Genomic DNA, 23932 nt, shown 5'->3' with positions numbered 1-23932 from the left:
TGCCAGGGAAATTTTGATATTCTTAGATCATACCTCAGAAGCTGCATAAATTACTGCTGATAAAACCAGGGGGAAAAAAAAAAAGAAAAAAAAGAAGTAACAAAAGAAAAAAATGAAAGAGATTTAGAGGTCAGGAGGTGGTTATGTCAACTGGTGTGACAGAATCTCACTTGAGGACCAACCTTTGAAACAAGGTGTCTTCAAGACAATGTCTGGCTTGCCCCCTCTTGGCACGAGACCCCTTGTATGTGGCTGCAGCTTTCATCCAGCAGCCTGACAAAACTTCCCATAAAAAGAGGCACTGATCCCAGGAAATGACATTGAAACCCCACTTCTTGGCTCTTGAAGCTCTGCAGCTTTCTGTATACTTTGTTCCACTTCTTCTATCTGGTGTGCATTTAGGGATGTTTTATAACAGCCTGAGATAAATGCTCTCAAAACACTCTGAAAAGGTGGGTGAATTATTGCTATCTGCTCTGGGCAAGGCAGACAGTGCTGACTGAAAACCTGAAGCACACCAGCTCTGACCACCCTACAAGGATGGACCTGACCAAAAAAGAAAAATGCGGCTTCTGACCTCTATAGCTTCATCTGGTAATAGTTTCTGTTAAGGTGTCTTCAGAGGAATCAAAGACAAGTCAAAGCTGGGCCTTGTGTCTAAGTATGTTATGCCCAGAGCTCAGAAGAGAATGAGTTTCTCAGAATAACTCTGGTGAACAGCCAGCCAAAATGATTGTATTCCAGCTAAACTACGTTTTTTTAAATGTAAATTCAAATGAAGCAGATTTTTTTTTTCCCATTGCTAAAAACCACACTTCATACTGGAAAAGTCATAAAATATCTAGCAAGGACCAACCTCCAACGTCACTGGTTTTAACCTGAAGAGTGTATGTGGTGTCCTCCATCATCTGCTCGTCGTTTATGAAAGCTGGCATCTCACACACCAAGCTTCCCTTGTCATTTTTCAGCTTGGACAGCCAATCCTCATAGGTAAATGTGGCCACTTCTTGATTAGTAAGATTCTTCAGGGTGATCTGTGAAGAGCCAAAATGGGGGAAAAAAACTTACTCTAGTTACTATTTGAATGAGGGCAAATGTTAAACTTAGAAAATGCATGATCTGGTAGGACATGGGGAGAGCTTGGCCATAGCTCCAAAGGCCATACTGAGCTCTTCTGGGATGAATGGAACTCTCTCCTGTGGACAGTATTTGCTGTTCTGGCTTGCCCTGAAAAATGGTCTTCATTGTGTTCTAAAGCTTTTTCAACCCTGGGGCAAAGCAAAAGGAGAAATTTGCTCCTCTGACCTAAGTTATAGATAAAGCTCATCTCTAAGAGAGTCAGACCTTTCCTGTGAGCCAGCATGGAATTCACTCCAAAAAAGCAACAGAGTTATTAAAAACATCACTACCTCTCCTTGAAGCACCCAGCATTTTTCTTTTGCCTGCCTTCCTTTGCGTGAACATGCAGAAATCGTTGTAGAGAGACACAAACTAAGCCCAAACAAGTTAAAACAAGGCACAAGATAAAATTAGGCCAGCAAAACTTAATATTTCACACACTTCTCCCTCTGGGAAAAGGTGACAGAACAAACAGTATGCAACAGATATTAGTCACACTATCTAACGTGTCATGGAAGCAGCTCAGATGCCGTGGTGATAAGAACAGAATGGGAATGAATTCAGAGCAGCTCAACAAGTTACTCCAACAAATGCCTAATAAAATACCCACCTTTATGTCTTGTTGGATGTGGGTTCAGTGGAGCATCAGTCAGGTGGGAGAAAAGCATTACACCTGCCTAGAGCAAAAACCTGGCAATAAGTTCTCACTATATTGGGGGAGCTGAAGGGAAGGCAGGAGACAGCGCTGTAAATTGCCATTTGTGTTACCATCTAAGAGAAACAGAGACTGTACCCGTGTGTAGCAGTGCATCAGCAAACACTGCCTCTGCCAAGGCCATGGAAACATGAGCCCAGACGTGTCAGAGAAGCGTGGCATAATATTAGAGAGGAATGAATTGGGAGTGGTGGGAAATGTTACATTAAAGGGACGCCTGCAGGTGCATGGTTCCACCCACTGCTCCAAGCATGGCTGACTGCAAAGCCTTGTCTGACCGAGCTGTGAAAATCTTCAAGGGTGTAGATTCCCCAGACACTCTGAGTCCTTATCCCAGGGCTGCACCATTCTCATTGGGAAGATTTTATTCTTTATGTCTGATCAGGGCTTTCCTCACTGCAACTTGTGTCCGTGGCCTCATGCCTTTTCACTGTCCACCTCTGAGAAAAGTCTGGATCGGTGGTTTCTGTAACCTCCCTTCAAGAAGCAGAAGACTGCAATCAGATTCCCCCTCAGCCTTTTCTTGTCATGGCTTAAAAACTATTTTCCTCAGCCTTTCCTGGTGTGCCATGCAGGCCCTCACCACCTCAGTGCCCTTCCACTGCATGCTCATATATCAGCCTAAGAAAAAAAACTTAGTAAAACTTATCTCAAGATACAATGTGCTCAAATTTTGTCCTCAAACTTCAGGTGTCCCAGCTCGCAGCCTTCTGTTGACCCCAACCTGGCCTTCCTGGAGTCTTTATCACTTCGAAAGAAGAATATTGCTCCAGGGAGAGCAGTTTGTTTTAAAGAAGGCAGCAGCTACACCAAAGCTGAGCAGTAAGCCACGCTATTTGTGCATTGAATGGTTCTGTGGGTAGGACACTCATGTGGGGTTTTTGCTCTGCCTGATGCTAAAGAGGGATCTGTAACACAGCACCTTCACCCCCCTGTCCCAAGGGGACAGGACATTTTTGGAGGTAGAAGATGTCCCACTTTTCTAAAAAGCTGCTTATTCATAGCCAGTGACACTATTACTTTGTGGTCAAAAAAACTGTTCTGTGAGTCAAGAGATATTGCATCAAGCCCTTGCTTTGAACCAAGCAGAAATCAGGTCTCCCCCACCCCGGTTGGTGGCCTTTCTGCTGGGGCACAGAAGTGTCCTCTCTCAAGGATGTGTGAACAAGGATGCCTGCATCCTCTTACGAGTCCAACCCAGAAAGTTTGCTTTGGCTAAAATTCACAAAATGGAATTGTGGGCAGTATCAGGGTGGCTGAAAATGTCCTTTTTTCCCCCAACCCAGTGCATGAACTCTATGCTGGAAAAAGTTCAGCCAGCAGTACCTCTGCCCTGCTTGGGAATGACAGTGACACTGTTAGTAGCAAAATGTCCTGAGCAAAGCTTGCAGGGAATTGCCAGGGAAGCAGTGGGGATAGAAGCAGATTAGAATTGTCATCTGGAGAGCACTCACAGACACAGAGGTCAGGCCTCTCACAAATACCCAGCCCATGCTCAGCGCTCCAGATGCTGTCTGAGAAAAAAATGTCTGGCTACTAAAACTGCTGGAGCAAAATGCCAGCTTTTTCCATCCTCAGCCCCTCACCCAGGATGTGTGATTGCATCTGTATGCACCCTCCTGTAAGCAGTAAGGACAGAAACAGAGCCCTGCCCCTGATATCTTGTTCTGGGGTGGTGATACAGGAGGAGCAGATGGGGAAGAGATTCATTTTATGACCATTTTTTTCCCAAGGGATATCAGCCCAGAAATCCAACTCTATCCTGGGCTGATCCCCAATGTGGGCAGCAGGGGAGGGGGGGATTCTGCCCCATTCAGGTGAGACCCCACCTGCAGAGCTGCCCCAGCCCTGGGGAACAACAGCACAAGGACCTGGAGCTGCTGCAGCCAGTCCAGAGGAGGCCACCCAGATGCTCCAGGGCTGGAGCCCCTCTGCTCTGCAGCCAGCCTGGGACAGCTGGGGGTGCTCAGCTGCACAAGAGAAGGCTCCAGGGAGAGCTCAGAGCCCCTGGCAGGGCCTAAAGGGGCTCCAGGAGAGCTGCAGAGGGACTTGGGACAAGGCATGGAGGGACAGGACACAGGGAATGGCTTCCCAGTGCCAGAGGGCAGGGATGGATGGGATATTGGGAAGGAATTGCTGTCTGTGAGGGTGGGGAGGCCCTGGCACAGGGTGCCCAGAGCAGCTGTGGCTGCCCCTGGATCCCTGGCAGTGTCCAAGGCCAGGTTGGACAGGGCTTGGAGCAACGTGGGATAGTGGAAGGTGTCCCTGCCCACGGCAGAAGGCTGGAACGAGATGACCTTTAAAGGTAATTTCCAACCCAAACTACGATTCTGTGATCACAGCCAGGGACACAGAAGCAGCAGCAGTGGCAGGCTGACTGCTGGGTCACAATGTGGGTACACTGCCTCACTTATCCCGTGTGGACGCCCTAAATGCTGGTCATCCAGCACAAGCACATCATGTGGTCAGTGGTGGGACCTGGGTATCCCCAGGGAAGCCTCACATCCCACCCAAAATGGGGGAAGGTAAGGAGCTCTTCAAGGCATCGCCCCCTCTCTCAGGTCCATCTGTCTCATGACTACAGAAGGGGCCTGAATAGTTTGTTGGAAGGGGTGAAAGCTGAATGTAGCCTTTTTCAGTGACTAAAATAGCAGAAAATAAATCCCATCCTGCAAGGAGATGTTTGTGGGTGTTGCACACACAGAGGATGATGCCGGATTTTGGTTTCAATCATGAGGGTCAAGAAAGTCATCTCAGCGAGCTGAGCTGAGACTATATTTAATTTCTGCCTGTTCCTCCCAGTTAACTAGCTACTGCTTGGCAATGAGACCACTATTTTACATTGCACCTAAGCTATTTTTTTTAGGATACCTAGAACTTGCCGTGGGCATCCAGTGTGCTTTTCAGCTCAAACTTGCCCTGCTAATTATGCAAGGAGCTTAACTGGGCTGTAGAACACCTATAAGGCATGGAAAGAAAGTGGCAGGAGTGTATATGAATCACATATTGATAATTTTCTTTGTAGCTAAGCAAATACAGTAGTTGACAGGAACTTTAAACCAACAATTTGAAATTAATTGCACTGTGTCTCCTGAAATGGAAAAGTTTGACATGTCCGATTATTTGATTTACCCCTACCCAGCCTCCTTCCAGATGTTATGTAAAACATGGTCCACAGGGTCCCCCACTCCACTGACACCAAAATACACAGCTCCTGGGACTCACCTTTAAAGGTTCAAACACAGGATTTTACACTTCTGTTGCATGTCCTTATTCTTCACTTAAACCCAGGAACTTCTGACTGTAAAACAAAGACTTCTCTCTTTTCCAAAGAACAAAAGTCAGCTTCAACTACATAATTCTCAATTCTCAATAATAATTCTCAAATACTCTTAATCTCCTTTATACAAAGGAGAAAGGACTGAATAAAGACCGAGTCCCACATGCAGGATTACTTGTGACGTTTGAATGCAATGCAATTAGTGCTTCATTAAGGCAGCTTCTTATCTGTCTGGCTTTGACAGCACAAAGTAACATTAAAATTCTGAGGGAAGCAACTCTGCAGAATTCAACAGTCTCATAATTCCTGCTATTTCACTCAGCTTTCATCCCTTCTTGTTTCTAGATTTTCAACTTCACAGCAAAGACACTGGGCAGCAGGTGAAATCTTCACAGGGACTGAGGAACCAGCTATCCCAGGAAGAGCTTTCCAAAGCACACATTGAGATAGGTTGCCTAATTAGAGTCAAAATTTTTTTATGCTGAGGGTGGTGAGGCCCTGGCACAGGGTGCCCAGAGAAGCTGTGGCTGCCCCATCCCTGGAAGTGTCCAAGGCCAGGCTGGACGGGGCTTGGAGCAACCTGGGATAGTGGAAGGTGACCCTGCCCATGGCAGGGGATTGGAATGGGATGAACTTTAGGACACCCTCCAACCCAAACCATTCTGTGATTCTATGATTTTGTTCCCTGATTTTTCAGAAACACAGAGCAGTGTCATGGTAGCTTGATACGGAAGAACATGAGATTCAGCATTAGGTCAGTGGAAAAGATCCACATTCTCTGTCTCCCAGCAGTGGTCTGATCAGAGAGCATTGTTCAGCTTTGGAGAACATTCATGGTGCCTTTTTGGGCATAGTAATGATCAATAATGTTCATTTTGTCGCAAAACATCACTAATCAAATTTTGTTCCCTCTAGGGGTTTAGGTATCAGCATTTAAAACTTACTGCTACTTGTGGCGCAGTTTGAATTTTCAGCACCAAGTTCATTACTTCACTGAGATTCTGAATGAAATTTTAGTGTACTTTATGTAGACAGAAAAAAATATGACTACTTGCCTGCTTGTAAATTGAATCTTTTGGCTGTGTACAGAATCATTGATAATTCATGCATTTTAATTGGTATTTATGCATTTCTATATCTGGTGAACTAAAAGCAGTATAAATTATGCTAGCAACAGTTTACCAAAAGACCAAGAGAATTAAAAAGATCATTTATTGTTAGCTTAATAGAACAAGAAAACTGAGAATATCATGTAGATAAATGGAGCAACAAATGGTTAATTACGGGGTTGATGGCTTAATCTAGCTTCTCATTTCACTGTGCTAGTTAGCACTAACTGTGAACCATCTGTCTGAGAGTTTAGCACTACCCCCACAAGTATTTCATTATGCAGTCTTAATATGCACTTTTGACAGAAATGGAAATGGGCTCCGATCAGTTTTCATGTCACACCAGGCTACGTAAGTTTCTAAGGCTGGAATACAAATCAGAGAACACAAATCCTTCCTCCCCTCTTCCAGAATGCTTCTGTAGCCACCCTCTGCCTGGGAATGCAAATGCTGTGTTTACCTTTGCAGGGAAGGTGGGAAAGAAAATAAATACAATAGACCAATAAATACAGTTCTCTACGTAAATACAGTTCTCCACAGTTCTCTACGTCTCTTCTACTGGCGTTAGAAAATCCTCTGTGATCTGTTTATCTAAGAAAAATAGAAACTATGGGCATAATTGTCATAAGCTTCTAAAATAATAGAATTATAAAAGAATGGTTTGGGTTTAAAGCAACCTTAAGGACCTTCCAGTTCCACCCCCTGCCATGGGCAGGGACACCTTCCACTATTCCAGGGGGCTCCAAGCCCTGTCCAACCTGGCCTTGGACACTGCCAGGGATCCAGGGGCAGCCACAGTTTCTCTGGGCACTCTGTGCCAGGGCCTCACCACGCTCACAGCCAAGAGTTTCTTTCTAATAGCTAATCTAAATCTCTCCTCTTTTAGTTTAAAACTGTCACACTGTCTCCTATCACTATCAGCCCATGTAAAAAGTTGCTCTCCCTCACTTTTACAGGTCCTCTTTTAAGCCTCTTGTCCAGACCTATTCTTGTGTGCATGGTCCACCTGCGCTTCTGTAGAGCTGGAAGGTGGCTATGAGCCCACTGGGTAGGTCCAAATGAGAGTCCTTTTTGTCCACTTCCCTGGGAAAGCTTTGCTTTTGGTAGGACAGTCCAGTAGGCTGAGGTTTTGGAATGCCTGGACAGAGTAGGGAACAGGAAAGTGGTAAGGCACAACTAAAGATTCAGCCATCCCTTGCCTTTGTGCTGCTGCTGATTCATGACTGGAAGACCTGGAATGTCTCTGGATGAATAAGCTTTATTTGATTTAATTTTATATGAATACGATTTATAAAACTCAGGGGAAAGCATGTGAGAAATTACAAAGGGAGTTTGACCAAGACATCTGAATCAAATCAGAGAACAGATTGAGTTATTCCTCAGGCACAGAGAGAAAAACTGTGCATCTGTGGCATCTATTCTAAAGACATGTGCTGGAGGTCTAATCCTTTGAGAAGCTGCACAAGAATCATCATAGAATCAGAGAGTTGGAAGGGACTTTAAAACTCATCCAGTCCCACCCCCTGCCATGGGCAGGGACATCTTCCACTATCCCAGGGTGCTCCAAGCCCCATCTAACCTGACCTTGGACACTGCCAGGGATGGGGCAGCCACAATCTTCCTGGAGAGCCTGTGCCAGTATTTTGCCACCTTCACAGTAAGGAATTTCTTCCCAATATGAATTCCCCCTCTTTCAGTTCCCCTCCTTCCCCAGCTGCTGAGAAAACATTTAGAAGTGGAAATGCTGAAGTAAAAATGGTACTGCAGCACAGAAACCCTTCTGAAAGTGAAGTTAATCACTTCACTGAAAACTGGTGGCTATGTAGGGTCAATGCTTAGAAACACATTATCTACGGGAAAAAGACTGCTGTAAACCGGTCAAAAAGGATAAAGAACCCGATTTAAAAAATCATGCAGTGCTCCCCTGACCATGGTTAAGCTGCTGGGTCTTAAACTGTTCTCATAAAAAGGTCAAGATACAGAAATCCAGCAAGATATCAACTCCAGGAAAAGCATGGTAAAGGAAAATGGCAGAGATGTGTTTCTCCATTAATGACATCTGATGGTCTGGAATCAACACAGCATTCCCCTTCTCTCTTAGAAATATAATTATAGGGACCCACAACAGGCAAACTACTTTTGACTGCCCAGACAGAGGTGATCCTTACAAGGAGCTGGTGGTTTGTCAGCAAAGATAAAGGCAAGCACTGTACTTTTGTGCAAGGTAGGACATCAGGGAAAAATACCATCAATTTGCATATTCCATTCAAAATGCAAGATAAAAATGACACCTTACTTGTATGGACAAGAAAAGAAAGAAATCTGCCTGTGTGCTAAAGGAGAAGGAAAGGGGAGAGATGGGATGATACAGCTGCATGGATGGATTATTTGGAAATATCCCACCCAGCCCACGGTGTCTCTGTCTGGCAGACATCCTCCCATGGATGCAGATTCCCACATGGCAGAGATCTGCAGGGGCTGAGGGTACATCCCAGGGACCAGAAAATTGGGACCAACCAAGGCTCGTGCAGGGAAGGAGAGTGAGATTTAACAGCAGAATCTGTGGTGAAATCATAGAATCATTTAGGCTGGAAAAGATGTCCAATATGATCATGCCCACCCATTAACCCAGCACCACAGTGATCATTACCAAACCACAGCCCACAAATGTGCCACACCCACAAGCCTTTTGAACACTTCCAAACATGGTGATTCCACCATAAAATAAGATTTACAACACAGCTTTTCCCTCTGCTCTCTTCTTTCTTGACTCAATTCCTGCAGGGAAAAACCATGAGAAACTGAACAGAAAAAGTGTAGGAAATTAGTAAAATCGAATCACTCGATGCCTTCCTCCTCTTTGCCGGGGGGTGAGAGGCTGCAGGACACACATGCTGTGTGAGACGCGCGATGCTGAGTGCGTTACCCTTTCCAGGAACCAGTGCGGGCGCGTCCCCTTCCCGTCCGTCCGGACCCTCATCTTCCTGAGGGGTGCGATGTCAGCAATCTCCATAATGAAACTGTCCTCCTGGCCCCGCTCAAACCTGCAGGGATTGGAAGAGCAAGGGGGTTGTGTTGCTGCTGCTTTACAGCCTCTCTGCGTCTCCATCCCGTGCTGGAGCCCTCGTCCTGCCAACAGCCTCAAATCAAAAGTTTATGAGTGCTCTTTATTGGACTTGAGCTTTCCTGAGCTGCAATCACCAGCTACTGTGCTGTTGGCAAGACACCTCAGTGCAGATTTGACAGGGATTCCTCCTTCCCTGGAAAACACAGCCCACCTGGAGCTGCTCCAGGCAGTCTGTAGCATACATTACCGCTCTGTTTGTAACCTGAACAATAGCGACTCACAGTCAGGCTTCTGCACATCGCCTCCCTCCTGGCAGCTGCCCACTTGCCTGTCCTTGGTCCGTTCCAACTAGAAGGCAAAATAATTTTGCCTCATCTCCTTTCTCTGAGGTGCAGCACAAAACCTTGTGTTTGCTGTGGAGAGAGGCAGTTGCTGCAGCTGAGCTAAATGTGGCACTGGGATTGCAGGTCGGTGTCCAATACCCAAGTTTAGTAAGCACAGGGAAATTGTGTTAGAAGGGAGAAAAAAACAACCTGATGAAATTGGGGGATTTGGATTTGCAAACTATCTCTGCCTGTGGTAAGAACCAGGGTGGGTTTGTGTAACCTTGCATGAAAGACTGTCCCCGGTGCGTGGCCACCGTGTACAGGCACAAGGATGTGCAGGAGCTGCTCATCCATAGCAATCAGCAGGAAGCAGGAGAAGGCAAAAAACAGCTAACATGTGCTTCCCAAAGAAGATTACACTGGCTAAGACTGCACCTTCCCTCCCTCTTGGCATCACTGGTGCCTTGCTTCAGTGAATGTGCTGCCTCAGGCTCAACATTACTCTGTTCAGAGCAAGTATCTTCAAGTTTTCCCCCCAAATACTCTGGAGACCTGCTGTGGTCTTGGAGTTGGAAATCTAACCCTTGCTAAGGAGAATGGCAGCCAAAGCCAGAGGGTTTACCAAGCACATGGTGACCACTGCACTGTCGATGTTTCTCCTTCATGCAAACTCCTCCTTTTGGGGGAATTACCTGAGTGTGCTGAGTGGTTTGGGAAGAGCCCTGCAAGATGCGGGCATTGCCACAATAGAAGCAATCCATAATGATGATATCTCATTCCTGGCAAGGCCCGCTGCCTCCCATAGCTGTGCAGTGCCAGAATGTAGAGAAAAAACCATTTTCTTTACCAGCCTCTGTTCAGATTACCCCCCGCAGGATGAATGTGATTATACTCACACCATTATCTGAGCATGCATTGCTGCAGATGTTAGCAATAAGGTTTGGCTCGAGCCTCTCAGTTTTCATCCAGGCACTGCTTCCTCTGCACTCCCAGAGGCATTTGGACTGGGCATTTTGGTCCCAGTCCATTTCTAGTTATTAAGGGTTATATTTGCTCTTTGAAAAATGCCTTTTTCTTCTTATTTGTCTTTCTGTGGTACCGGATACTGAGGCAGCCTGTCTCACTGTGAGAAATAGAATGTACATTTGTCCCTGGACTGGATTGATTTCCACATATATTAAAGAAAAAGGTGTGACCCTTCCAGTTTGAATTATCCTGTGATCCTATGATCAGTTTTTATTACAATCACTATTACCTACAAAGCTTCACAGAAATCTATCACTCTGAGGCTTTCCAGGCTGAGCTAAGCTAATTCTAAGCTAAAATGTCTGCTAGCAAAATAAAACATTATTTATCTTCAGCAAATGCCTTGTTTGAAGTTTGTAATGCTTATACTCACCTGCTACTTCCAAGAGAGAAGTACTAGAGAGAAGTGATTGCTGAGGTGACAAACTGGGGGACCCAAAAGCCCTTTGCTATCCCTAATTTATATGAAGATGAACATAAACCTGAAAAAAATTGAGAAGGGAAGAAGTAGCCAGACAAGCTGACTGCTGCTGTTCCCTTTTCAGGACACTGAACCATTTATCTAAAGGATTTCATTAAGCTTTCCTCTCCATGCCTGCCCTTATAAATATTTCCATTGCCCAGGGGTCTTGGTAATAACAGTAATGTAGCAGAAATTGCCTTAAATCTGCAGCAGGTTAGACAGACGGTTCTTCGTAATGCACTAAGCTGCTGTGAGTGAATTGGCACTGGATGGCCCCAATAAAGATGAAGTGTCTTTTACCATTTGGTTGCAGTAGCTCTCACCCATCTCTGCACTGCTGGCACAAGGGCTGGAGAGATTTCCATGTGGAAAGGAGCCAAGAAAGCCCGTGCTGTTAGCAGCTGGATGAACACTGGTGGCAGTGGTGTGGAAACAGACAGCGTGTGAATTTGGGGACATGAATGTCCTGTGCAGAGGGTGCTAATGAGATGACAAGAGCCCTATACAGCTGGAGGTGTGATACAGAGCACCTCCAGCTAGCAGAGATGTGCATCCTGTGGATATTAACATTAAAAGGGTTGTGCCTTACACTTCCTTCTTCTTCACGCAGCCCCAGCGATTTTTCAACACCTTTCACAGATCTTCTACTGTCAGATGACAACCCAAGCAACTAATAACATAGAGACTTTTAAATTCTCCTCAATTGCTTTTTCATACTCTTAGATCAGAGATTGTCCATCCCAGCCATTTAGACAAATGGGGTGTGTTTTTAGAGGCCACAAAGTTTAGGGGTATGACTTGCCCCAGATGCAGCAAGACTGCAACCCTGCTCCTGAGAGGCTGGAGATGTCTTGATCCCCTTTAGAGATTTTTGGTTGATGCACCCAGATGTGAAATCTGCTTCATTTCTGATTACAAATAGCAGTGGTCCATTTTCCCACCTACTAGAACGAAGTGTTAGGATTAAATCGGTGGAAGACAGGCCCTGCTTGCCCAGGGTCTTATAAGAGAGGTGTCACTGATGGCCCCCTCAGTGGTAAACCAGGAGCATTGTCCCACATGTCGGATGTCCCTCTGTGATGGGGAGCAGCACCAGGATCTGTGTTTTTCTGCATGACTCAGCTGTGTTTTTCACAGATATTTTAGTCAGCAGCACCTCTCTGCTGCATTTTTTTTTCACAACAAACAAGGCTTGTGCTTGTTACTAACTAAACACATGAAGCTTTCAATCTTAGCTATGCTTGTCCAGACACCCACTCCGCTACAACAACTTTAAGTAAAACATCCCCTGAGCAAACACCTCTATGCAAGGTGCACCTTATCTTCAGTTATCCAGCATGCCCTCAGCAAGCTGAGCTCGAACCGTGTGGCCAAAAGCTCCCGCCCTTCTGACACTCTGTAGATGCTTTGCTGAATAAGATCAGAGCTGGTCAATTAATTACATTTAAGCACGATGTTGCTAAAAGATGGTTCATTCTTGAGCATGCCAAAGCCTTCTGTACTAGGGAAGGTGTTAGGAAGGAACAAAAAAGCATTGGGAAGTGGATGAGTGGATGAGTGGTGCCATGTGTGAGTTTTTTTGGCTTACAGAAGTGCTGGCATCAGACTAGTGTTACAGTGTTTGTTAGCTCTTTCTGCTGAAGAAAACATGAGATTTCACCTTTTCAGTAAAATCAGGGCATGCAGTCCAGCATTCTGTGCCACCAGCCATCCATTTCCCAGTGCTCTCCTGGGCAATGTTCACAGCTCTTCTTGGAGACAATGCAGGACTTCATACTTTTGTTCAAGATGCTTATCTCTAAAGCCACTGAGGAACAGGTTAGATACAACTTGTACAAATGTCAAAGGGTGGTTTTCCTGGCTCTCCTTTCCTTTGCTTTGCTAAATGTCTGACAGAAACACTTACAGGGGGCCCAGGTCTGAATCTGTAAAGTCAATGGGAGTAAAGGTTTGTGTTTCAGTGATCAGCCATGATCAAAGCCCTGAGTGCTTCTTGACTTGACACTAAAATCTGCCATCATTCCACTTCTGACCAACAAAAATGACAGTTACTGTACCTGTCTCCATTTTTTTCCAGCAGCATCTCCTCAGTATTCCCATTGGATCCAAAGACAGTCATGAAAATACTGGCATCGGTACCACCACTTTCGATGTCTCCAGTCACAACCGTGACTTCGTAGAGGATCTGGTGAGGATTGGAAACAATTAGAAAGCCTCATTTAAACAGCTGTCCTTAACCCATGCTGAACAGGGCAACAGGCTTTCCTGGAGATCTACTTCCTAGCCAGAAAATGTTGCAACACAGCTTCTTGGTTCCTCTCCACACCATTGTTTTCAGAGGTGAAGTTAGAGATCAAAACTCACTACAGGACTTTCCATCTATGATCCTTTCTACAGATTTTCTCAACCTTGAAAGAGACACATTCATTGTGACAACATTTGAATCACAGAACCACAGAATGGTTTGGATTGGAAGGGGCTTTAAAGCCCATCCAGTCCCACCCCCTGACATGGGCAGGGACACCTTCCACTGTCCCACGTTGATCCAAGCCCTGTTGAACCTGGCTTTGGACACTCCCAGGGAAGGGACAGCCACAGCTTCTCTGAGAAAACTGTGCCAGGGCCTCATTACCCTCAGGATAAAAAATTCCTTCCTTTTATCTAATCCAAGTCAGCCTTCCCTCTGTTTAAACCCATTATCCCTTGTCCTATTGCAACACCAGTGATGAAGATCTCTTAAGCTGCTTCTTCAGAGGTGTCACAACCATCACATCAATAGCTGGGTCTCCAACCCTCTGCTACCAGTGTCTGTCCCTGGCCACCTCCAGCACTCCAGACCTCCGTACTGCACCAAACTCTTGCTAATTAAAAAAAAAAAAAACATTCTCCCAGAAGAACAATTGTTTCCTTTTCTTGTCTGCAAAATGTTTCCCCCAAAAGTTCAGTGTTCATCTGGGCAATGTTCATTCCAATATCACTAATAGTTTGGAAGTTTAGACATCAGAATACTCTCCGTGGTACAAAGTTCAGCTATCCTGCTCTCCAAGGGGATGCTCACTGCTGCATCAGGTGCAGAGTCCTCCCAGACCTTGTGTGCACTGAAGGCATGCCAGTGTGTGAAAAAAGGTTTTTTATAATTTTCACCTTATTAGCCTAAATTTGTTCTTTTCTCCTGACATGGGAACAATAAGACTTAGAATAAATATGTTAAAAATGTGCAATTCCCAGCAGCTCTCAGGGTTTTTAAGACTTCTAGGCCACTTAGATGCTTTGAAGATCATAGCTATGGTAGCGAGACTTCTGGAATTAAGACGTGGAGGAATATCAAGGAACAGCCCCCCAAAAATATATTTCAAATAGTGCACTGCTAGGCTAGTTTTACTGGCCTGAATTTTGGCTGTCACATAAATAAACAGTGCAAAGGAATAACATAATATAAAAAAAATATTTTTCACGTTTGTTTCAACCTGAGTAATCTGCTGATCACATATTCATCCACACGTATTTTAAATCTTAGCAATTCACCCTATTTTTTGTAGGAAGGAGAAGAAGAACTCTTTTACCAATGCTTTGAAGGCTTTTAATGACTGTGGTGGACATTGAGTAATTTCTCGATGTATGGGAAGGCAAATACTCAATTTAAAGCAAAAAGAGGGAATATCAAGCCAAGAAGAAAATTAAGTTGAATGAATACATACAGCTGTACAAAAGCCAGGCAGGAAAAAAAAAAGAAAAAAAAGAAGAGTGTTAATCTTCCCATTGATGCTAAACATATCAGTTTTCTTTGAACTCAAAAAACCCCTGTAAGACTCAGTTTCTAACTACAGCTATTTATGAGGGAACAGTCCCAAATTCCCTCAACTAGGAGACTGATCAGAAAGTCACATGCTCACTTCTGGTTTCATGTCCCAAGCATCTCCCCAGATTTCCTTCAAATTTCCCATCAAGTTTCTGGCCCAACATCATAGGAAAAAAATTGTAGTTAGATGTCTCTTGCCTAAAATAGTGTCTATTTTCAGCATGCTTATGAAAATAAATATTCAGGATTGTGCTTTTAAAGGAAGGCTGAACATAAGTCTTCATTAACATCCACTTCAATCTACGGGCAAGGCATCAGCTCACCAATAGGAGTTTTGAAATCTCATCCAGGAGGTTAAATGACAGATGGGACATTTTTATGAGATTGGTTTTAACCTTGGTATTAAGTGTGATGCAGGTTTTTATACCCTCTTAGGTCAATTCCACCACTGAAATCTGCATTGATTTGGTGAATCCTTCACAAATGCTAAAAATGTTATCAAGTTTTTGCATGTCTGGGGAACAAAGATTTCAGGAGAATATCTTTAGCTTGGGAATCAAGAGCAACATAGAGGAAAAATAATGTACTATGAAAGTGTAACCTGACTGTAAATAGAAGCACATCTATAGAGATTTTAAATTGCCACACAGGTATTTAAACACAGTGTTATTTTCACATTCATCCAGACTGTTACTTCTGCTACAAATCTTACATCCAAAATCAGCATAGCTCAGTTTTCCAATTTGTACTTGTTTGAAATACAGCATAGCAGATATTACTTCAAAATTCATATATTTGAATGGAAAGACTATAGAGTTTTATTCATCACTGGTTCAACTTTAATCAGTTATTCTCACCAAAGATCAGGCTTACAATTGTTTTCATGTTTCAACAAATTCCAGCAAATTAGTTTCCCTATCTCCTATTAAAAAGTCTGGTATGTATGGAGAGATTAAAATATTAGGATATTTCCACGTCTCTAATCTGATGAGTTGGAAGTATTCCTTCACCTTGAAGCTGCTCCCACTTTATGGGTACCAGGTGATTCAGTGGGTGACAAGATGAGGACAGGCTGCTGAACTGTGTCCTACCTGCTCTGCCCTTCCTTCTATGCCATGGCTGCATCCAGCCAGCCTCACTAACCAGGGCTCTAAACAATCATTATTCTAAACCATGCCTGAAGATATTGTTAATAAAATAACATAGGAAAGGAAAGCAAAGAGAAAGCTCAAGACACTTGCAAAAGTCAAGGTATGAGAGCTGCTGACACATGACCTATGTCAGCAGAGGTGCCTGCAGCAGCTAAAGGCACAAAGCGAGCCTGGTGCCTACCTTGATGCCAATGTTAACACATTCTGCATCCAGGATGTTGAGAATTCGTGATGTGAGCCCGTCACCTTTGTCTCTGGCCAGCCAGCACTTGCAGACAAAGTTGTACATGACGCCTTTGGTGGGCACGATGATGTTGAGCTCTTCCATCATCCAGCAGCTCTCAGGGGTAGCACCATCATGCCCCACCTGTAAGGGCCAGAGAGAAAACACCTCCTGGCGAAAGGGGATTTCCCTGGACAAGGGTGATTCACGCAGTAATGAAGGACTGAAAGTCTACATACACCATCACAACAAACCATTCCACAAGGGGAGGGAGGGAACTCCGAAATAGTGTCATTGCTGTGAGAAGGGAGCTCAGGTCATCAGCTGCTGTGCATGAGGGAAGGCCAGTCTCAAAAAAAGCAAGGTAGGCTGGACTGACTTACATGAAAACATGTCCAGTCTCTTCTTAATGTGCACCTGCTCCATTGACCTCTATATGCTCATTTTGCAGTTGGCAGCAGACATATTCCTCCACCTTTATAAGCCTTTCCACTTCTGTCACAACGCTTGGAAGTGATTATTCAAAGCTTTATAGCCAAGAGGAAAGATGCAGCTCAGCAAACACCCACATGTATTATTACAAGCACTTCCCTCACAAATCCACATAGAAGTGAACTAAATGTATGAGGCTGTTTCTCTTCCCGTCTCCTTAGACTGCAAAAGCTCTTGTCTTTGTACAGGAGACAACAGATGGAGCTTACATCTGTAGCTGGTTGATTTTCAAGGACCACCTCCTGGTACATTCCAGCCTCAAGAATGATCTGTCCTGGAAACCAGGAAGTCACACAAAGGCCACAAGACTGAATGGATGACCAAGCTCCTGACAAAATTTAAATGGAAAAAGGAAGAATACTAGAAGTGGCAGCAGGGGCAGAGGTCCTGCAGAAATACAGAGATATTGCACAGGTGTGCAGGGATGAGTTTATGAAAGCCAGAGGCCACCAGGAGCTGAATCTGTCAAGAGCCAGTGTTCCTGCAGGTATATCAGCAGCAAAACTATTTTGACAGTGTAAATTCTCCAAGAACCTGCATGTGTCCCTCTTAAAGAAGGTGGGCAATTCAACCTGGGGCAGACTTGGAAGCAAAATTATGCATCCGGGTTGATGGATAAGCCTTGGTCAGACAGTCATTCCAATGAGCTACCTGCCCATAGAAGACCTACCTGCACTTCATTATTTTCAGAGAAAGTGTTTGTGTAGTTTCTGGGAAAATGAGGTCCTTAGTTCTCACTGGTTTTTGTTTTTAAATTATTAGCATATTTAGGGAGGCTCAGAAAGCAAATTTTAATAACAGATTCATCTAGGGTGATATATCTGTGGTATCTATTTTTTTCCCAAAAAACAAGTGATCTTTTCTGTCTGATGGTCTCAGTCATCACTGCTATTAGGAGTATTATTGCTGTACTAATGTCTGTGCAGCTGCAGAAAATTAGAGCTAACCACTAGGGAAATTCAAGTCTACAATGGATGCATTAATCCTCCGATTCTTGGGGTGTGAGGTGAATGGGAATATAACACTTGCCTTCCCATTCCCTCTCTGCCAGCTTGGCCAAGCGTTTCCAAGCCCAAAGTCAGAGTCTTTGTGCAGCTCTGTTGCAGGATGGCATGGATGAGGCAGTGGGGAAAGTTCAGGGCCTTGGTTCTGCAGTGAGGCAGGGACAAAGCAGCTGGAGGGAAAATCCTAATGAGCCTAATAAAGTTTGCTGGTCTTTTGGGTTCATAGTACACCCCCACCTGCCCACATCACAGAATCATAAAACAGTCTGGTCTGCAAAGGACTTCAAAGCCCATCTCATTCTAACCCCCCTGCCACGGGCAGGGACACCTTTCACTATCCCAGGTTGCTCCAAGCCCCATCCAACCTGGCCTTGGACACTGCCAGGGGTGGGATATCCACAGCTTCCCTAGGCAAAGTATCATTCCAAGACATTGCTAGGATGCCACATTTTCACAGCAAACTTCAACTTCTTTGATATCAGCGACAGCCAGAAGGGAACAACATGTGCATCCAGCCGCCTTGGGGAACCTGTGCATGAGCAGATTTCCAAGGACCTCAAGAACAATGTAAATTCTGGGACAAATTCAATCAGTGTCAGCCAAGTCTTGCCTACAGCTGAACTTTAGGAGCAGAGCATCAGGATTTGACTTTCAATTCCAGGCAAGTCTTTAGACAGACCATGCCAATACACTGAATAATGCCAAGCCATGGCCACAGCAGCAGTGTAGCCTGGAAGTGCACATCAATATCACAAGAGGTTTGGGCTGAGATGTTTGACCTAAATTAGAATGACAGAATTTCAAAAGCAGGTAGATCCTTGCTTGGGCTGTTTGAAAACTTTTGTAACTTGTTCCTACTGTCCTTGAGGGACTGCACATCCCTGAGACTGTGACGCACAATTTATACTGAGCAGCTCACGATCACATAGAAACTGAACACAGTGGCAGGGGGAAAATCTGAAAGAATTATTGTGGAAAGAAGGTTCAGAGAATACTAGGGAGACCTGAGAGTCAGGTCCCTAGTCACTGAGGGAGTGGACTTGCACTTGCAACATTCGTGTGTCCTTGATTTTTCTCTGTGTTCATGATGGAGAAAGGCTCTGAAGCAGAAGAGGTTTATAAAAACAAACCATTGCAGGACTCTCCTAGACATACCTGTGTCTCTCTGCAGCAACAACAGTCTAAGAACAGAGATATTTTCATTCATTAGGAGAAGAAATATTAAATCTTATTTTGAAAACACAGTGTAAAGTGTCTACACCAAATAATTTGTTTATTTATTTTCATGTCAGCGTGTATACTAAAGCACACCAGTAGTAAATATTATATCTGTAGGCTTACAAGACAGGAATAAATGGGCCCCTTTCAAATTACTTTGTGTTCCACTGTTTCTGCTTTCAGTGGAGTGTATGTGTAGCAGGAGCATACTATCAAACTAAAAGTAGCATCACACTGCAAATCTCACAGTCCTGATAAATGGTACAGTCTGCTGCCTGGGTTATACAGGGGGCTCCTGGAAACTTAATCCTCATACTATGCTATTTTCACATGGTAACTCATATTCAGAACTTTTCACCTTCTACACAAACAGACAAATGCCAAATCCAAGAACGAACTGTTCCTCACTTTTCTCAAGTAGATAACTAGCAATTTTCTGCAATGTCCCTGAACACTGCAATTTTCTAGAAGGAAAATGCGGACTGATGCCATGGCAACCACGGCAGACTAGCACATCGGTGTCATTGCTGGGACACAGGTCCAAAAGAAGGGTCCTTCCAAGCTGAGGGCACTGCATGAAGGAAGGCAGAAGGCCAGGAGCAGGTGGCTCCTTCAGCTGCAAGCTGGTGAGTTACAAACCAGAAGGGAAAATGGAGCCAGGGGTGAGACAGCAGATTGGTGAGATCACTGAGTACAGGGGTGAAAGAGCGCAGAAGAACATCACCAGCTTGAAAGATATACGTTATTTCTTTTTCTATCTCTCTACATTTGATTTGCAACCTTTTATCTTCTTTCCCACTTGTATTCCTTTTCAAATTAATTTTTGCCTTGCCTCTGCCTATTTCAAAGTGTCTTCTCGTACTTTCTTCTATTTTCTACCCATTCCCTACCCTTTTCACTGTCTCTTTTTCAGCATCCTTTTCTATTTCTTTCTTCAGGCTTCTCTTCCTGTCTCTCTGACACTGAGGAGTGATACTGTCATTTTCCTTCCTCTCTGTCCCACTCCATGGCTGTTTCCACGTGTGCACTGGCTGGAAGAGAATGATTGGTACACTTGCTTCACTATCAATGTTTGACCTCGAGATGGGCTAGACAGAAAGTGCCACATACACATAGAAACCAGGCACTTGGAGTGCATTAAGAAAATGTCATGATAATAAACTCAAATCTGATAACAGAGATTTCTCAAGATGTGAGACTTCATTGCTTGAGTGAAAGGTAGCGCAAGTGACTCAGTCTCTCAGCTGCAACAACAGAACATACAGATGCAAAGATTTTCTTATTAGTTATGATTTCTCTCTCTTTCTTGTCTCTTTCCAATTATACAAGCACACACATCAACAGGCAGGTTTACTTCCACAGAGGGATAGGTGTAAAAATAAGATTAAATAGGCTTCTCTATTCCTCAGGTGCTGTGGGTTTCAGTACTTGAAGGGATGGAGCAAGCTTTCAAGAGATGGAACTGCCATATGAAAAAAGAATGATGTACACAAACACTCTGGAATATTCATGTGAAGTTTAAGCCCGGTGATGGAAAGTCTATGCAAATTGTGTCTCCCTGAGCCATAACAGAAAAAATGGTTCCTGTATCGAAATCTATTTGTGCACATTACTTACAAATTATGATTAATTTTCTTCTCTAAGCCTGTGTCCTCCAAGCTGTGAAAACAATTTTCATGGTTAGCTAGGAAATTATACAAGATGTGTTCCTCACAATTTATGAAACCCAATTGTAAGTAGTGAAAAAAATCAACTAGGAAAAAGACCAATGGAGAACTGCATCCTGGGAAGCTTCACTGCATCTGGCAATAGAAGGCATTGAGTAAGAAAAAGCAGTGCCAGAGATGGGACAAAACTGGGACACGTTACAACTTCTTTACAATTCATAATTATCTTCCACCTCACAAGGATCCTGGTTTTATGTGAAGTAAAGCATACTTATTGACAGGTTCAGACACATGCAAAATCTCATCAGCACAGTCTTGTTTACATTCCTTTTAGACCCAAGAGCCTTTCCTTCTCTGCTAAGAATATCAGAACCACGTGCTTTCTTTGGCCACACATTTCATACGCCTCCAGCACTCGCGCTGCATTCACAACATACCTCCACTTTTTTGATCTCCCCAACATCCAGGCCCCAAACCGAGAATTTCTCCACAGAGCCATCTGCAAATTCATCCTTTCCTTCTGGGAGATCCAGCCACAGCCTCTCGGTCTGCACTTTCTGCGGGCCCATGATGATGATGAACACGCGGCTGTCGGTGCTGGAGTCGTACTCCGTGCCTGTCGTGACGGTGATGTGGTACGGGATCACTGCGACAAAGAGAGGTTTGTTCATCAGAAAACCCACACACATATGCACTTGTACAAGACTTGAGAAAACCAGGGACTCGTCCCATCAGAGGGAGCAGCTGTGCATGCCAAATAGGTTCACATCCCATTGAATTCATTTGGAGGAGTGATAACATCATGCTTTGTTGGGCTACAAGTGTGCTTTGGAGACTACTTTCCCACGGCGCACTTGGGACTGAATTCTGCGAGGGTTAATTTCCCCAGGCAACCCTACTGGCTGCAAGGAGGTTATAAGTCCAGATTTCTCCCTAACGGATGACAGAACAGCAAAAGGCTTGAATCCTTATTGACACCAAGAGACCTTCCTGAAGATGAGTCTGAGCACCTAAATCTTAAACAGGCTATTAGGCCAAAGTGATCTTACACTCCCCGTTCAATAAAGACAAATAAATCTGTGCTGACTCCAAGGTAAGCCATCACCATCTGAATGTCCCAGAACAACCACAAATGCTCTCCTTTGTGCCTCATTCAAGGTTTGCTGTGATCTATGGGGCAGCTCAGGGTTTCAGCATCCCTGTACAAACCCAGACAGAAGAGAATAATCCTTGTATTAAAGGTAAGTCACTCAATAATTCTATGCGTTGCGTAATAATTTTGGTTGGGGGAGAAACCTTCAGGGCAAGACTTGGTAAAAGAGGAGGTGGTTTTTCTGTGGTTTTCAGAAATTTCAGTTCAGCTGTTAAAAGGGAGGAAGTGCCAGACTGCTTTTCAAGGGCTTTCCAAAAGCTCATTTGGGTAAGCTGAGCAGGCGGTGCAGAATTAGTCGCTGAATACTCGTTTGATTTCTCAGAACATTTGTGCAGGGCTGTTCAAACAGTTCTGACAAGACTCAGAGCTCTGAAACTTGCTTCGTCACAGACTCGAAACAGCCTGGCTTCATCATCACTTTTCTGATTAAAAAAAAAAAAAAACACGTTTATAAATTGACAAAAAGAACCCTTGGCTGGTTTCCAAATTACCCAAGACTGACATCTAATTTTGCTTTATGATGACTAACAACATTTTTGAGGTGGGGGTTGTACTAGAAATTCACATCAGACACAGAATACTTGTGCAACATCAGGGAAAGCATGAATTCATGCTGATCAAATCTGTCCTTACCTCTGGATAGAGCAGAACCCAAAAAGACTCATTCAGTCCCAATTTGAGGATTTTGTGTACCAACACAAAATGAGCTGATGATTAGGCAAGATTTATTCTCCCATTTATGGCGTAATTTACATTCCAGTGGGTGCATCAGCACAATGGTACACAATGCATTTAGCAGGAAAAAGGGTTTAGCTGTAGTCAAGGCAGATTTTATAAGTATATATTGAGAGGTCATGTTTAGGACATCTCCAGACCTTTAAATAAAGTATATTTTGAATAGTGACATTTGCTTTTATACAGATTTTGTCCTGTTCTCCTGTGACAGACTAAGTTCAGAGAACTATCAGCATTTCTAGCTGATCCTTAAGCCAAGGTACTTGAAACACCTATGAAAAAGAAAGAGGAACTATGCCTAACTGTAATTTCCCACTTTACGTAATGGATACAGAGATACAGAATAGCTTACTATCAGAGAGCAGGAAACATTCTTAGCAGTTCTTTCCTCTGACAACTGGAAAAGGGATCATTAAATTCGTTTATCTTCCCTCCCTGTTGCCTCCCTCTTTATCTGGGATTCATACTTCCCTTTTTTCACACATGGGAGGATGCAAATCTTGGGGTAAGCGGCCACAGCAGGGCACCACAGGTCCTCCAGCCCATCTTCCTTTGTGCTTGAGTGCCAGCACAGGGTTCAGGCTGCTCAAGGCCACGTGTTCCCCTCACAGCAGGATGGCTTTCCTCAGGGATCCATCCATGCCATCTCCAGGGCTGCTTTCCAGCATGGGGGAAGGTTCTCAGTTCAGACCTGTGCAGCATCCTAGCCAAGAGGACTTTTCCCTGAGCTCCATCCTCACCTCCTCCATCTCCTGCCACTCAAAGGCATTTGACAGTTTGATCACGGCAGAGTCAGGACTGGGCTGAGTGACAAAAGTCACTCCCTTTCCCAGCCAACTCCCAATACCACTTCCTTAGTGAACCAGCTGAGCTGGCTTTTTATCCAGCTCAGAAGGTGGCTGCCTGGCTCACCCAGTCCATCTTATCTGGCATTCCTTCAGGAAGCAGTTTCCTTAATGAGGCCATGTCACTGAACAGAGATAGTGGTGACGACAAGCTCCAGGACTCAGAGAAAAAAAGACCACCCTGGCACAATGGGGATGATGGGAACTGTCCTAGCTCTGCTGGAGAGGGGTCCTCATGGGAAATGATGGTATTTTACCCATTATTTGTGAAACTACATGGAATGCCAACATGGCAGATGTTATCCATTGTCACAGCACAGAAGTAATATCAGAAGGAACATGGAAATCACTTATTTTTTATTTGAACACAATGTGGGATTACAAAAGAAGGGCAGCCACAAGACACATGGGTTGCAGGCCGGGTTTAGTGATGTGCAGCATTAAATCTGCTTCCCAAATGAAAGGTGTGGGATGTGCAACCCAGGTATCACACCACCACAAGCTACTGGGCACTGGAGGAGCAGCAAACCATCTGTGTGA

The 23932-nt window shown here is 44.3% G+C and overlaps 1 protein-coding gene across 1 annotated transcript in view; it reads right to left on the bottom strand.

Annotated features, from left to right (window-relative positions):
* Window positions 1-23932, bottom strand: part of LOXHD1 (lipoxygenase homology PLAT domains 1) — a 165085-nt gene that overhangs the window by 22644 nt on the left and 118509 nt on the right. Inside the window, exons 31-35 of the mRNA XM_069001530.1 lie at window positions 21097-21305; window positions 16237-16422; window positions 13163-13290; window positions 9150-9267; window positions 857-1034 (exon numbers count right to left, since the gene is read on the bottom strand). Coding sequence (XP_068857631.1) covers window positions 857-1034; window positions 9150-9267; window positions 13163-13290; window positions 16237-16422; window positions 21097-21305 — 819 coding nt within the window. The remainder of the gene's footprint in view (window positions 1-856; window positions 1035-9149; window positions 9268-13162; window positions 13291-16236; window positions 16423-21096; window positions 21306-23932) is intronic.

The sequence above is a fragment of the Aphelocoma coerulescens genome, assembly GCF_041296385.1.
Source record: "Aphelocoma coerulescens isolate FSJ_1873_10779 chromosome Z unlocalized genomic scaffold, UR_Acoe_1.0 ChrZ, whole genome shotgun sequence".
NCBI lineage: Eukaryota > Metazoa > Chordata > Aves > Passeriformes > Corvidae > Aphelocoma > Aphelocoma coerulescens.
The sequence above is the reverse complement of the archived record's forward strand: the minus strand, read 5'-3'. Positions and strand labels throughout refer to the sequence as shown.